The 14,695-nt window shown below is 45.7% G+C and overlaps 1 protein-coding gene across 1 annotated transcript in view; it reads right to left on the bottom strand.

Annotated features, from left to right (window-relative positions):
- KLHL18 (kelch like family member 18) overlaps positions 1-14,695 on the bottom strand; it is a 50,218-nt gene that overhangs the window by 17,899 nt on the left and 17,624 nt on the right. Inside the window, exons 2-3 of the mRNA XM_052636030.1 lie at positions 6,612-6,742; positions 3,813-3,953 (exon numbers count right to left, since the gene is read on the bottom strand). Of these exons, the coding sequence (XP_052491990.1) occupies positions 3,813-3,953; positions 6,612-6,742 (272 nt within the window). The remainder of the gene's footprint in view (positions 1-3,812; positions 3,954-6,611; positions 6,743-14,695) is intronic.

Below are 14,695 nucleotides of genomic sequence, written 5' to 3'. Positions count from 1 at the left end.
TGGAGAGATGAATTCTCTTACATCAGGACCCTTCCACGTTTTTTCCCTTTTTCTTTAAAAATTTTTTTTTTATAAACAGAAAGAGGCTCTCTGGGCCTGACTGCTCAGACAACAGTGACACGCATTATTTATGTGGTGCCAGGCCTTCCATACACATTCTTTAGGATCTCTTTAAAAAAAAAAATTTATTTATTTGGCTGGGCCAGGTCTTAGTTGCAGCATGAGGTTCTTTTTCAGCTGCAGCATGTGGAATCTAGTTCCCCAACCAGGGATCGAACCTGGGCTCCCTCCACTGGGAGCACAGTCTTAGCCACTGGACCATTAGGGAAGTCCCTCTCTAGGATCTTTTAAACAACATCCCAAAATAACAGTAATTGCACTCATTTTTAGGTGGAAAACTGAGGCTCAGAGAAACAAAGCAATGTGCTCACAGTCTCCCTACAAGCAAGTGGGGATGCTGAGACTGTTCCCAAAGCCCTGAGGCAGACGTGTGCTCATCAGAGCCAGGGAAACCCGGGGTCAATTCTAGCCCTGCCACCCTGGGCGACTTGGGGGGATTCCTTAGGCTCTTTAAGTGTCAGTAGTAACCTCACCTAGAAAAAGGTGATGACAACAGCTACCCACCTCCTGGGGCTGTGGCCATGATTAGGCAGGAACGTAGGAAATGCACTCAGCATGGCGTCTGGTATGAAGTCAGCTACGGGTTTAATTTCTAGTACTTTCTAGCATGCTTGTTTTTCTTACTATTACTGCATCTGAGAAAATTCCCAGTGAGCTCAATGTGGTTCCGAAATCTTGATGGTACCAGTAGACCCTGAGGGACAACGCTTTTCTTATTTTGATTTTGTGACTGATAGTCTTGTGGTGGGAGATGGTAAATATTACATTAAAAACTGCCCAGGTTGACCTTTCCTTGTGAGAATGCCTTCTCCCATCCCTACTGATTTAAGGGTTACAGTAAGCTATACTTACCAACCAATATTCAACACTGCCCCCCAGCAGCAGACCTGTCAGGGACTGAGAAGGCAGAGCATCTCGGGAGCCTGGTTTATGACTAGACTAAATTCTATATAGTTGTTTTTTGTCCCAGCCTGAGATGGCCCTGTCCATTGCTTTGCAAAGCTAAGTGTAGTTTCAAAGGCCAAGGAAACATGAGCACGGGGCACCCCTGGGCAAGCAGCACGGCCAGGGGAGAACACAGGGCTCAGGGTCAGAGTATCAGCTCAGTCATCTGTCAGATATCATTAGCCTTTCTCAGGATGAGACCTGCTCAAGGCACCTCATACCATTTGGCAGATGAGATACGAAGAGAGACCCCCTACCCCACTCCAGCCTCTATAAGCACACGCTCACTCAACTCCACTGCTCTGACATCAAGAAGAGTTCACATGCCATGGACGGGGAGCTGGGAGAGTCCACAGACATGGAAAGGACAATCCACACTGCTGCCCGGGACACATGTCCAGCCCCTCCCTCTGGTCAGGATTCTTGCATCTCACCTTTGACTGTCTTTGACTGGCTTGCCGTGATACTGAGTACAAAACACACCTTCCACTGAAGTGGGTTTTCACATCTAAGAGGATGGGATGTGGGGAGCCTGTCTGAAAGCCAACTGGTGGGGAAGGAGGAGGGAGAGCTGTGCAGGACAGGGGGCCACTCAGAAGAAGGAGGGAGACAAGAGGGACAGTAACCCACAGGGCCGACAGAGGCCCACATCTGTCAAGAGCCACTTCCCAGCCTCCTTCCGGGCTGACACCGCTCGACCAGGATAAGATGCAATGCTTTATTGGAGGCAGGAAGCGGTGACTTAAGTTGAGTAAGTTACTGGTTTGGTTCATGGGTGCATCTGATGTTCCGATCCAGTTCTGAGAGGAGATTTTGGAAAATACCCACTTCTAATGTCCACCTAAAAACAGGGAGGTCCATTCATCTGAAGGCTGGAAAAGGGGCCAAGAGAAAACAATCAACCCCAATCTCATGGGGAAAAGTACCAGCAGACTGCAGGCCTCACAGGCAGAGCGTCCTCGGGACTACTGCTCTAAGAGCTCTGATGGCTTCCTACCTCTCTGTGCTGCCAAGCCCTGGCCTTTCCACTACCACTCAGGATGGCTTCCCTCAAGTCTTTAGTAATCAGACCTTGAAAGTGAAGGGCCCACGTACGTGTCATCAAGGGGGCAGCTGGGAGACCCCATCACACTCTGCAGTCAGCCTCAGGGAGAATCACCACCCAGAAACTCGGGCAGTGATGGCAGCCATTGAAGAGAAAACAGAAAGGAGGCCAAGCCTCTGGGGCCTGTGGCAGGGAATAAAAAACAGGAATAAGGTGTGAGCTTAGGCTTCAGAAGGGGGCTCCCAGTGCTGAACAGAAAAATGTCAAGGACGGACTCAAAACATCAGGCTTTGTGTTTAAGCAGCTTTTCCTGAGATGTCATTATTGGTGCATGTAAAAACTGCACTGGTCTGAAAATCTTTTCAGTGACACTGTAATAGAGCCTGGATCCAGTGTTGACAGCGAGGATCTCAAAGGCCACTAGGTGGCGCTCTTGTCCCCTCGTGGGAATGGCCAACTTTCCTCCCTTCCAGAGGACCTTAGTCAGTCTCCAGGTTCCGTGGGAATATGGGGATGAATCAAGTTCAGTCTGTGTCCTTAAGCTCACACGTGAGTAGGACAGACAGTGAGTGCCCCACGGCCTGCCACATGCAGCCTGACCCAGAAGGCATCTTAGGGCAGGTCAAGTCAGGCTTTCGGGCTGCACTCACAACATGGTCTCCAGCTGCAAAACCCAAACAGGACCACCTACCTCCCAGGGAAACCAGCAAAGGGTGCCCCTGCATGTTAGCATCGTTGCCACAGTTGCTGAGTCCAGTGGCACACACAGCAGTGCTCACTGATGCCCCTGAGCACCACATGGCAGGACATGGACAGCAGTGGGGGTCCACAGAGCTGTTAAGTGATTTGGGTTGAGGAGCAGAAATGGGAGAGGGAGAGGAGCTCTCAGAGGGGATGAGGTTCAGGAGGGCGGGTGTGAGGCGAGAGGAATGCTGGTCTTGAGACCAGGGGCCCTGTGATTAGGGGAGCTCAGCTGGAGCCAGGCCCTGGAGAGACCACAGACAGAGGAGCGCTGTGGGGTGCTGCTCTGGTTTGTCTCTGCCTGTGTGTGGCCCAGCACTAACCCTCAGCCCTGAGCCTACAGAGTTCAGAGTCAGCTTTTACTTTGTGACTAAGATCTCTGCCTCTTGAGGGGGAGGAAGAGCCTTTTTATCTGCTCAAGTCCTCAAAAGGTCAAGGCCAAGCGCTGGATATAAGTAGGGCCATAATGCATGGCCCTTACCCTAAAAGCATACAATGATTGTTCCCAGGGTATTAAAGGTTAAAGGGGACAGAGAATTCTAGCAGGTAAAGTTTGGGAGGGGTCTTTCAAAGCAGAAGGAAAAAGGAAGGCTAAGAAATTCAAGCAGGGGAAGAATCCACACAAAGATGGAGACAGCTGTGGAACAGTTAGGCAATGCTGACCAAATCTGGAGGTGGCTGGTCAGACTGGAGAGAGAGGACCAGGAGAGGACGTACACATCAGGCCAAGGAGAGTGCAGGCAGGGCTCCATAAATCCTGCTCCTCAAAGGTGCATCCCAAAGAACTGGGTACTGCTTCAGACTGATTTCAAGAAAGGTCATTTCTGCAGAGTTATCTTCCCAGCTCCTCACTCCCTTCATAAGACTTTCCACGGCCCCAAGACTCAGCAAACTGGCAGAGGATTCCAGGAATGAGATGGTCTGCTGGCCACTGTGGGCCACGCCCATCACATCACCTCACCGTTCTCGGAGGAATGTGCAGCAGGCGTCTTTGATGCTCTGCAGCTGCAGGAAACTCGCCCCCATCAGCAACGACTGCACGTTCTGCTGGTCAATGGCGAGATGGCCGTTGTAGGCAAAGTTGATCAGAGCTTCCAGGGCACTAGAGCAAAGAGGAAAGATTCTCTTCAGAGAGGGGGCTTGGCTTACAGGAGTCTCGGGCCCTCAGTGAGCTGACACTGTTACCTGACAATGGATGGGCCCCCATTCGCAGATACAATTAGCCTGTGTCCTTTGAGAATCTACCTGAAAAGAATAATCATTTCACCATAGCTATAATTCTACTTCTTAGGGTGTCTTTACTGCCCAAATATTTTTATTACAGAAAGTTCTACAAAGAGAAAGCAACAACCCAGAATCTCACTACTGAATGAGTCAACTGTAGTCATTTCTAGGTTCATTTTCATTTCCTACTTGCCTGTATGCTTAAGTTGTATGGATATAATCATTTTGAAGCCCTTTCCGATGTTTCTACACTGTATTCATGGTTTTTTTGGCTGCACTGTGAGGCTTGCAGGGTCTCAGTTATGCAATCAGGGACTGAACGCAGGCCATGTCAGCGGAAACACCAAGTCCTAACCGCTGGATCACCAGCAAACTCCCCATGTTTAACATTTTTAACAGGTGCTAAATAGTAGTCCAACACATAAATATGCTATAATTTATTTCTTTATTGGTAAGCATAATAGCTATTACAAATAATGTTTTCCGATTATTTCTTTGGGATAAACTTTCAGAATGAGGCTTTTTCTGCCTTCCAGTTCACACCAAGAATGCAATCCAAGTTCTGTCTGTAGGCTGTCTGTGGTCTGGCCCCTCTCCACCTGCCACTCTTCCCCTTACTCTGTTCCAACATGCTAAACACACTCTGACCTCAGGGCCTTTGCACTGGCGGCTCCCTCTGTTTGGAGGGCTCCTCCCCCGCATGGCTTACTCCCTCACTTCACCTCAAATGTCACCTCAACACAGAGGGCTTCCCTGATCACCCTGAGATAGCATGGACCCCCACCATCATTCGCTAGCCTTTGTTCTGCTTTACCTCATTTTCTCTTCACTTCCCAGCTGTATCATGCATTTGTCTACTGCCAGATCACTGCTACTAGAAAGCTGGCGGAATAAGAGGTGCTGTTTCCTCAACGCTGTGTCTCACTGCCTACAGCAGCACAGCTCACAGATGTTCCATCTACCTGTTCAATGAGGCACTTGGATGGTACGTGGTGATTAGCACGGCTCCATCAGATGCAGACCTCAGAGAAGAGCATGTTCAACTGCCCGTGGAGACAGACACATTGCTGTGCCTCTCCTTACAGGTAGCTGGCCTGGAATTGCACCCCTGCAGTGGGTATATAAACCGTCGCCCTGTGCTCGGGCAGGTCACCTTCAGTTATCCACAGGACACTGCACAGTCTCCTAGCTGCTCCTTCGAGTTTTCACCACTGGGAGATTAGGAAGCTGGGTGACAGAGGACAGGTTACTGGCTAATATTTTAGAGTCACTGGTTTCTCATCTCTCCCCCAACAAAAGTCATCCTGTGTGTCCTCTTTGCTGCTGTGTGTCCAGACCCCAGCACAACGCCAGGCAGAGTAGGTGCAATGGACCTCTGAATGTAGCCGGGGTTATAAACAAACAGCCCCAATTCACAGACTTGCAGTCAACTCTTCTATTTCATATAAATATGCCTTTTTCCTCTCAAGGCCCAAAAAAGGCATAAGAAAATGAAAGTTGCTCAGTCGTGTCTGATTCTTTGCAATCCATGGACTACAGTCCATGGAGTTCTCCAGGCCAGAATACTGGAGTGGGTAGCCTTTCCCTTCTCCAGGGAGAAAAATAAAAAAGGCATAGTATCAGATATGTCCCATCTAAATGTCTTCCAGTGTCCCAGAAAGCCCTCCATAACAAAGAACCATTGTCCCCAGATGTCAGGAGCGCTGAGGCTGAGAAATTCTGCCCTGGATGAATTTTAGGGTCAGGAGTTTCAGGAGTTTCAGGAAACCCTGAAAGTGCATCATTTATGCACTTATTTAAAGCTGTCCTTACATCTAGACTCTCTTCATGGGAAAACTCTCCTGATCAGTAGAGTATCTAAATCACATGTGGCTATTTAAAACTAAATTTATTATTATTTACTTCATTTATTTTTTTGGCAATGCTATGTGGCTTGCAGGATCTTAGTTCCCCAACCAGGGACTGAACCTGGGCTCCTGTCGGTGAAAGCGTGGAGTGCTAACCACTGGACAACTAGGGGATTCCCCTAAAATTAAATTTAAATTAATTAAAATTAAATAATATTTAAAATTCAGTCTTTTGGTCCTACCAGCCACATTTCAAGTGCTCAACAGCTGCATGTGCTAAGGGCTACCATTTTGGAGACAACAAACAGAACATCTCCATCAATACAGGAAGCTCTAATGAATAACGCTGTTCCTGACTGAGGAAAAGGGTAATGAATGAAGATACTTATTGGAAAGACTACTCTGTCAGCTTAAAAGGCTGGGAGAAAAGTGAAGAGAATACTACACCACCAACTCTGTACTGAACCCTCGTTCCAATGAGACATGTTACTCTTAACAGAGGAAAAACACATCAAAACTCCTTATTTTAACCCTGTCTCAGGCCAGTGGCTGAGGTTCTAGATCGTTTACTGGGCACCTACTATGTGTGCGGAGCCGTGCTAGATACTGGGTCCCACTGGAAGGCCCTCAAAGGGCACCAAACACAAGGCTGAAAGCAGGCTATGGAACCTGATGGACAAATTTCGTACCTTGGGTCCATTCCTTGCATTACAATCTCATCCTGCTTGCACTCCATCATGTCATTTGTAAACATAGCATGGAAATATGGGATAGAGGCTGCTAAGACGATCCGGTGAGCGCTGAATTTGTGGTCCCCGATCTGTGGGCAAAGTAAAACACAAAGACAGACACTGAGCAATGCAAATGTGGAAACCCACGCTATTCCTTCCGCAGGTCAACTGTCTGCCCAGTGGAGAGGTACTGAAGGCATCCCAGCACGTGATGGCTGAGGCATTCCACAAAGACCCTGAAGGATTTTAGACTCAGCACACTCAGTTATAGTAGGAGAATGCAAATAGCACATTTTTAAGAGATATTAAAGTAGTTAGAAGTTTTTATTTACACAGCAGTCTTCACTGCACCCCTCCAAAGATCTCCTAGCAACTCAAAGACCTGACTTCCCGAACCCTTTTTCCTGATCCCAATTTTCAGATGGAAGAGATAAACTAGCCAAGAGCCCTGAAGCACTTAACAGGAGGCTCCTCAAGAGGACTAAACACATGAGAAATAAGACCAGGCTTGCAAAGTGCTGGGGGGCGGGGGGCACATGTGGGAATCAAGGACAGAGCGCATATCATGGGCACAGATGTTATGGGGTCCCAGGGTGCCAAGCAGGCTGTGGTAGACCACAAGGAGCCCAGAGTGCTCTTAGGAACGTGACCCTGGCAGCGGCTGGAAGGACTCGGGCTGTGGACTGGCTGGCGCTCTGCACAGCTCACAGGGCTCACAGGGACAGAGGCAGACTCTTTCTAATCTGTACCAAACCCTCATGGACACATCCTTAATCCTGGGGAGTTCTCCAAAGTGCTTTCCCACTGTCTGCCAAAAGGATATTCCTTTTAACAAGCTTTGCCATTTATAGCTCCAAGACACAAAAACATTTCCACTTAAGAACTTTCTACTCATCAGAAAGAGCAAAACAGTCTGGTTTTTTTCTTCCTTTTTCATCCAAGTCCCACATTAGTGAAATGCCAAAGCCATTTCACTGCCTCATACTCATCTCTTTGGGTCACATTTATTCAAGGATTCTAGCTCAGGCTGTGTCACCGTGTCCTCCTTTTCACTGACCTTTAGGTTTATTATCTGTTCACTGCTTCAAGAACAGGCACACCACCTTCTAAATACCAAAGGATCCTTAACCAGATTCAGCTTCTACATGCTCCTCCTATAATCCACGTGTTTTTCTACTACCAGCGTTGGTGATATTATATGGCTGCATGCTGAGGGTTTTTCTTAATTAAAAACAAAAAAATCACACCAATACACACAATATTTCTTAAAATTGTTCTACAAGGCTTATAATGAAAACCAGAAGTTTCTGGTCCCCCGATTCCGGCTCCTAAGGGCAGCCTCTTTCTTGAGGTATTTCTCTCCACCTTTCTAAGTAATACGCCTATAATATTATTTCTTGAGGCCTCTTGGGTGACTCGGTGATAAAGAATTGCCTGACAATGCAGGAGACACAGGTTCCATCCCTGGATGGGGACGATACCCTGCAAGGGGAAATGGCAACTCACTCCAGTATTCTTGCCTGCGAAATCCCATGGACAGAGGAGCCTGGCAGGCTACAGTCCATGGGGTCCCCAAAGAGGTAGACACGACTTAGCAAATAAACAACAACAATTATTTCTTGAATTTTCACTGCTAGTTATTACTTGTGGTAGTCAGCCTCCAAACAGCTCCTAACTGACCCCTGTCTCCTGGCATCCATGTCCCTGTGCAGGCCCCTCCCACAATGTCTCAGGGTTGGTCTGCATGACTGATGGAATGTAGCAGAAGTGATGACAGTAGGTCACATTCAAGGCTGGATCACAGAACACACTGGAAATTCTTCTGGTTGTGTCTCCTGGATCACATACTCTCAGGGAAGCCAGATAACAACATATCCGAAGGAGAGGTCCGGGCTTCCCTGGTGGCTCAGATGGTAAACAATCCGCCTGCAATGCAGGAGACCTGGGTTCAATCCATGGGTTGGAAAGATCTCCTGGAGAAGGGAACGGCTACCCACTCCAGTATTCTGGCCTGGAGCGTTCCATGGACTGTATAGTCAATGGGGTCACAAAGAGCTGGACACGACTGAGTGACTTTCACTAAGGAGAGGTCCACAGGACTACAGCCCAAGGTGACACGTGGCCTGCAACCCCATGAGGGCTTCTCAACTCATGACCCACAGAAACTGTGAGGCAATAAATATCTGATATTTTAAGTCACTAAGTTTTAGGGTAATTTGTTATGCAGCAAAATATACCTATGATGTTTTCTATTTAATTCTTATGATGGAAGATTAGGATTTTGTTCTAATGCTTCTGTCACATACTATTCCGGTTACTCTCAATTTTTCTATAGAATTATGACAAATTTTGGTTAAATTAGCATTAACAGTTGTACTATTAGGTCTATGTGAATAGTATTTGTAGCCAAGCCAAGATGTATACTATGATTGCATTTCTTTGTTGGTATAAAGCCTATTTTCCCTGAAGATAATAAAGTATTGAACTCCCTTTAATGTGTTCCATCAACTACTTGTTTGTTCCTGTGGTATATCTATACTAGAACTCTTTCTGGGAATTCCTTTCCCCTAACCTGTATTGGTGGAGAAGGCAAAGGCACCCCACTCCAGTACTCTTGCCTGGAAAATCCCATGGATGGAGGAGCCTGGGGGGCTGCAATCCATGGGGTCGCTGAGTCAGACACGACTGAGCGACTTCACTTTCACTTTTCACTTTCATGCATTGGAGAAGGAAATGGCGACCCACTCCAGTGTTCTTGCCTGGAGAATCCCAGGGACGGGGGATCCTGGTGGGCTGCCGTCTATGGGGTTGCACAGAGTAGGACACGACTGAAGCGACTTAGCAGCAGCAGCAACCTGTATTGGAATCCCTGTTTCTTGGATCCCATTTAATTCTCTTTTAACTTAATTGCCTTTTTCTGGTGAAAAGTGTCTTCTAACAGAGCGTCTTTAAAAAAGGCATACTATGAACTCACAGCATATCTGACACCAAATGTGTTGGCTCTGTTCTCACAGCAACCAATTCTCCAACTTTCCACACACCAATTGGTATCCTACAGTTCAGTTCAGATAGTCACTTTTGACTCTACAACCCCATGGACTGCAGAACGCCAGCTTCTCTGTCAATCACCAACTCTTGGAGTTTGCTGAAACTCATGTCCATCGAGTCAGTGATGCCATCCAACCATCCCATCCTCTGTCATCCCGCTCTCCTCCTGCCTTCAATCTTTCCCAGCATCAGGGTCTTTTCCTATGAGTCAGTTCTTCGCATCAGGCGGCCAAAGTATCCTACAATTGAATTCAAATCTGACACTATCTAGAGTTAGTGTGGACCCCTAACAGTTCCACCAGACTGCTCCTGCTTCAGATGCCCACTGCAAGTCTGGGCCACTCGCACTTCTGACCAATCAGTTATAAGGTCAGAAGAGGGGTGGGGTTCCCCACAATCCCCCTCTTCAGGTTTGAGAATTTGCTGGAATGGTACTTTTAAGTAAGCATGAGTGATTAGCTCATTGCTCACTGGTGATTGACACCGTCTCCAGTCCCTCCCCCTTCTCTAGAGGCAGTGAGGTGGTGCTGAAAGCACCAAACCTCTGATCACACGGTTGCTTCTTCCGGCAACCAGTTCTCATTCCGAAGCTGTGGAGGGGCCCACAGAGTTACCTCATTAGCATAAACAGGTATGGCTGACTTCTCCTCTTACCCCTATTACTTAGAAAATTCCAAGGGTTTTAGAAGCTCTTGGATTGGGAACTGGGAACAAAAGGCAAGTATTACAACAGAAGATGCGCTTATCAGCCCTACAACTCAGAAAATTACAAGGCTTTTTGGAGCTCTGTGCCAGGAATCAGGGACAAAGACCAAATATGTATTTCTTATTATATCACAATATCTAAGGGCATATGCACAAAATGTCTGAAAATGTCTTTATTACCTTTAAACTTGGGTGGTATTTTAGCTGGCTATAAAATTCTGTGTTGAGAATTTTTTTTTGGGGGGTGGGGGGAGCAGTACTGTGGGATCTTCATTCCTCAACCAGGGATCTACCACGGGATTCACTGTGCCCTTGACAGTGAAAGTGTGGAATCCTAACCACTAGACTGCCAGGGAATTGCCCTCTTTCAGAATTTCAAGGTATCGTTCCACTGTCTTCTAGTTTGTTACTTTCAGGAAAGTTAATGCCATTTTGAATACTAACCCTAAGTATGTGACTGCTCTCTCTAGAGGCTTTTGGGGCTTTCTCTTTTTCTCAGAGATCTGAAACCTCATAAGGCTGTAACTTGGAGTCGATTTAATTTACTGTGTAGCATCGTTCTATAGACATTATTTCAGTTCTAAGAACATCTTTTCGTAACATTTCTTTGATAATTTCCTCCTGTCTACTGTTTATTTCATCTCATATTCCCATTAGTTAGGTATTAGACCTCTTGGAATGAGCCTCTATAATTTATCTCTTCTCCCCAATTTTTCATCTCTTTCATTTGGTCTGTCTTCTGGGAATCTACTTAACCTTTCAATATTTCTGTGTGGTATTTTTCATACTTGCTATCATACTTTTAATTTCTAAGAAGTCTTCTTTTCTGGAGGTTCTTTTTATTTATTTTTAAAGAATCTAGTTCATCTTTTATGAATGCAATATTTTCTCTAATCTCTCTCAAGACATTATAATTAAAATCTTTCCTTCTTCTTCTCCTTGATTTTACTGTTTCCTCTGAGTTCTTTTCTCTCCCATTTGCTTTGGACTCTGTCTTTTACGTCCTTTAAGTGTCTCACTGGGCTTCCCTGGTGGGTCAGAGGTTAGAGCGTCTGCCTCCAATGTGGGAGACCCGGGTTCGATCCCTGGGTCGCGAAGATCCCCTGGAGAAGGAAATGGTAAACCTGGCTATCTGCTCAGACTTTGAAAGCTGCTGGAAAGCTCTGTTTATGAGGGCTAAGCTCATCAGCTTGTGCACTTCAGATTAGTGTAATCAGGCAAGAAGAATCTGCCATTTTTTGAGGGTCCTTCAAAGTAGGCAGTATCTTTAGGACTTCTTCTCTGGAACTATATTTATCAGAGAAAGATCTTTCAGTCTTTTGCATGGGAGCACCTGCCTGCAAATATTCTGAAAACTGTGAGAGAGGGGAATTGTTCTACTAATCACTATTTATAACTTTGTCTTAAAGCCGCTATTTTCAGTTTTGCTCCATACTCCATCCCATCTTCTGTGCTTGGTGTGCCTCTGATTCAATATCTAAGACTAAAATTTTTGTCTCCTACAAAGAGTAGGGGAGGGGCTGTAGGCATCTGTTTTTTACACAGACTTTCAACTAATCTTCCTGTTTTCAGTATTTGGTTTTTCCAGTTCTGAAGCTAATCCAGGGTTCCGCATTACAAATCCTCTTTCTTGTTACTTCTCTCCCCCCACCTCCAGCAAGAACTTTCAGTTCCTCAGGTCCATTAAGTTCATCACACTCGCTTCTTGGGTTCGACATTCCAATGACCTCTCATTTGCTGATCTCTCTTCTCCCTCTTCCGTGTGCTGAGTCATGTCTGACTTTTTGCAACCCTATGAACTGTAGCCCACCAGGCTTGTCTGTCCATGGGATTTCCCAGGCAAGAATACTGGAGTGGGTTGCCATTTCCTCCTCCAGGGAATCTTCCTGATCCAGAGATCTAACTGGGTGTCTCCTGCACTGGCAGGTGGATTCTTTTACCACTGAGCCACCCAGGGAGCCCCCTTCTCCCTCTTACTATCATTTTAACGGTATTACAGGAAGGAATGGAGGATAAAATGTGTATTCAATTTGCTGTGTTAAACTCCTGTGCATTTATTTTTCATGTAGAAAGTAAACAGAAGACAAAAGGACAGGCTGTATGTGCACGAACTGGGTGACCTGATTTCCCAAAAAAGCTCAGCTAAAGAGACGACAGGCCTATCTTGGGATATGCTAGCCAGATTACATCTGAATTCCGTGCTCAGTTAAGGGGAACAACTAATTTTTCTTTAGGTGATGGCACCTACATGCATTTGAAAAATAGCTGTACCTACACCTAAACAATATAATTTATCTGGCCCACAGACTGGTGCAGGTGTTGATTTGAGGGCCCTTTGCAACAATTTTGCAGAATCCCTTTAGCATGGGAACCCCTGCACCAGAGGTACCTGGAGATCCCTCCTAGTTAGTGGTGTCTGAGACCTTGACTGAGCAAATGCAACCAGAAATCCTAAGCAACACACACACACACACACACACACACACACACACCCCTTACCTCTTTCCATTTCTCACACACACACACACACACACACACACACACACACACACACCCCTTACCTCTTTCCATTTTCTTCCTTGGAAAGACTAAGAAATCTTTCATTCCTGACCCTGGAGATCCCTCCTAGTTAGTGGTGTCTGAGACCTTGACTGAGCAAATGCAACCAGAAATCCTAAGCAACACACACACACACACACACACACACACACACACCCCTTACCTCTTTCCATTTCTCACACACACACACACACACACACACACACACACACACACCCCTTACCTCTTTCCATTTTCTTCCTTGGAAAGACTAAGAAATCTTTCATTCCTGACCCTGGAGATCCCTCCTAGTTAGTGGTGTCTGAGACCTTGACTGAGCAAATGCAACCAGAAATCCTAAGCAACACACACACACACACACACACACACACACACACACCCCTTACCTCTTTCCATTTCACACACACACACACACACACACACACACACACCCCTTACCTCTTTCCATTACACACACACACACACACACACACACACACACACACACACACACACACACACACACACACACACACACACCCCTTACCTCTTTCCATTTTCTTCCTTGGAAAGACTAAGAAATCTTTCATTCCTGACCCTGCCCAGATCTTTGGAGATACCACGAACTCTGTTCCTGTCAAAGGCAAGTGAGACTCAAGATTCAACTAGTTGCTTGTTCAGGCAGGAAAAGCAGCAGGGCGAAATCTGAGTTGGGAGTAATCTGAGACAGGCGTCCCCAAAGAAAGCAAGAGCTACTCCTAGAATAGATTTCTGTTTGATGGGAAACATTTTGATACTATTCTTCCTACCTTCAAGGAGCCCACAATAAACATAAATAAAACAGTAAGTGAACAGTTAAGTGCCTTGCCTGTGCAGACAGAATCCCCTTGGGATCAGTGGGGTTTAAGACTAAGCTTTTAGGCAGTCACAAGAGATGCTGAAATTGCATGACAAGTAGTAATCCATAATTTCACTAAGGCACACATTCGAATCATAAAAGCTATGAGTCTTGTGGGTAAGGATGAGCCTATAAAAATGAGTAGGCTTGGGTTAATCTGTAAAATTCCTTCTGGCTAGAAAGTCAATAATTGTCTCTTTAAGAGAGACAGTTATCATGGTAGATAAGAACAGATACTCTGGAACTAAATTAGCTAAATTATTAATTACTCTGGGTTCAAATCTAAGTTCTGCCACTTACAAGCAGTATAACCCTGGGCTAGTCATTTAACTTTACTACTTCAATTCACAAATCTGCAAAAGTGGGGTAAACAGTACCTCCCTCATGGGGTTATTGGGAGGATTATATTGGCATTTAATGCAAGGCATTTAAAACAGTACATGGCACATATGATGTGCTACATAAGTGCTTGTTAAAGAAAGAAAGAAAATGTCCTTATATTGAGAATTTCACAGAAGTTATTTTTAATTCCTTTAAAGAAGGGGTCAACAAACCATGGTTATGGGCCAAAATCTGGCTTCCCTACCTGTTTTTGTGCTAAATATAGGTTTTACATGTTTAAATGGTTGAAAAAAATCAAGCCTCACATTTCATGACATGTGAAAATCATATAAAACCCAACTTTCAGTAACCAGATAAAAAGTTTTTGCTTTTGAACATAGACATGCCCATACTATAGCAAAGCTGAGTAGCTATGATAGTGACCATTGGCCTGCAAAACCAAAAATATTTACTACCTGCTTCTTTACAGAAAAAGTTTGCTGACCTCTGCTCTAGAGTCACAGGGAACAAA

The sequence above is a fragment of the Budorcas taxicolor genome, chromosome 1 (assembly GCF_023091745.1).
Source record: "Budorcas taxicolor isolate Tak-1 chromosome 1, Takin1.1, whole genome shotgun sequence".
NCBI lineage: Eukaryota > Metazoa > Chordata > Mammalia > Artiodactyla > Bovidae > Budorcas > Budorcas taxicolor.
The sequence above is the reverse complement of the archived record's forward strand: the minus strand, read 5'-3'. Positions and strand labels throughout refer to the sequence as shown.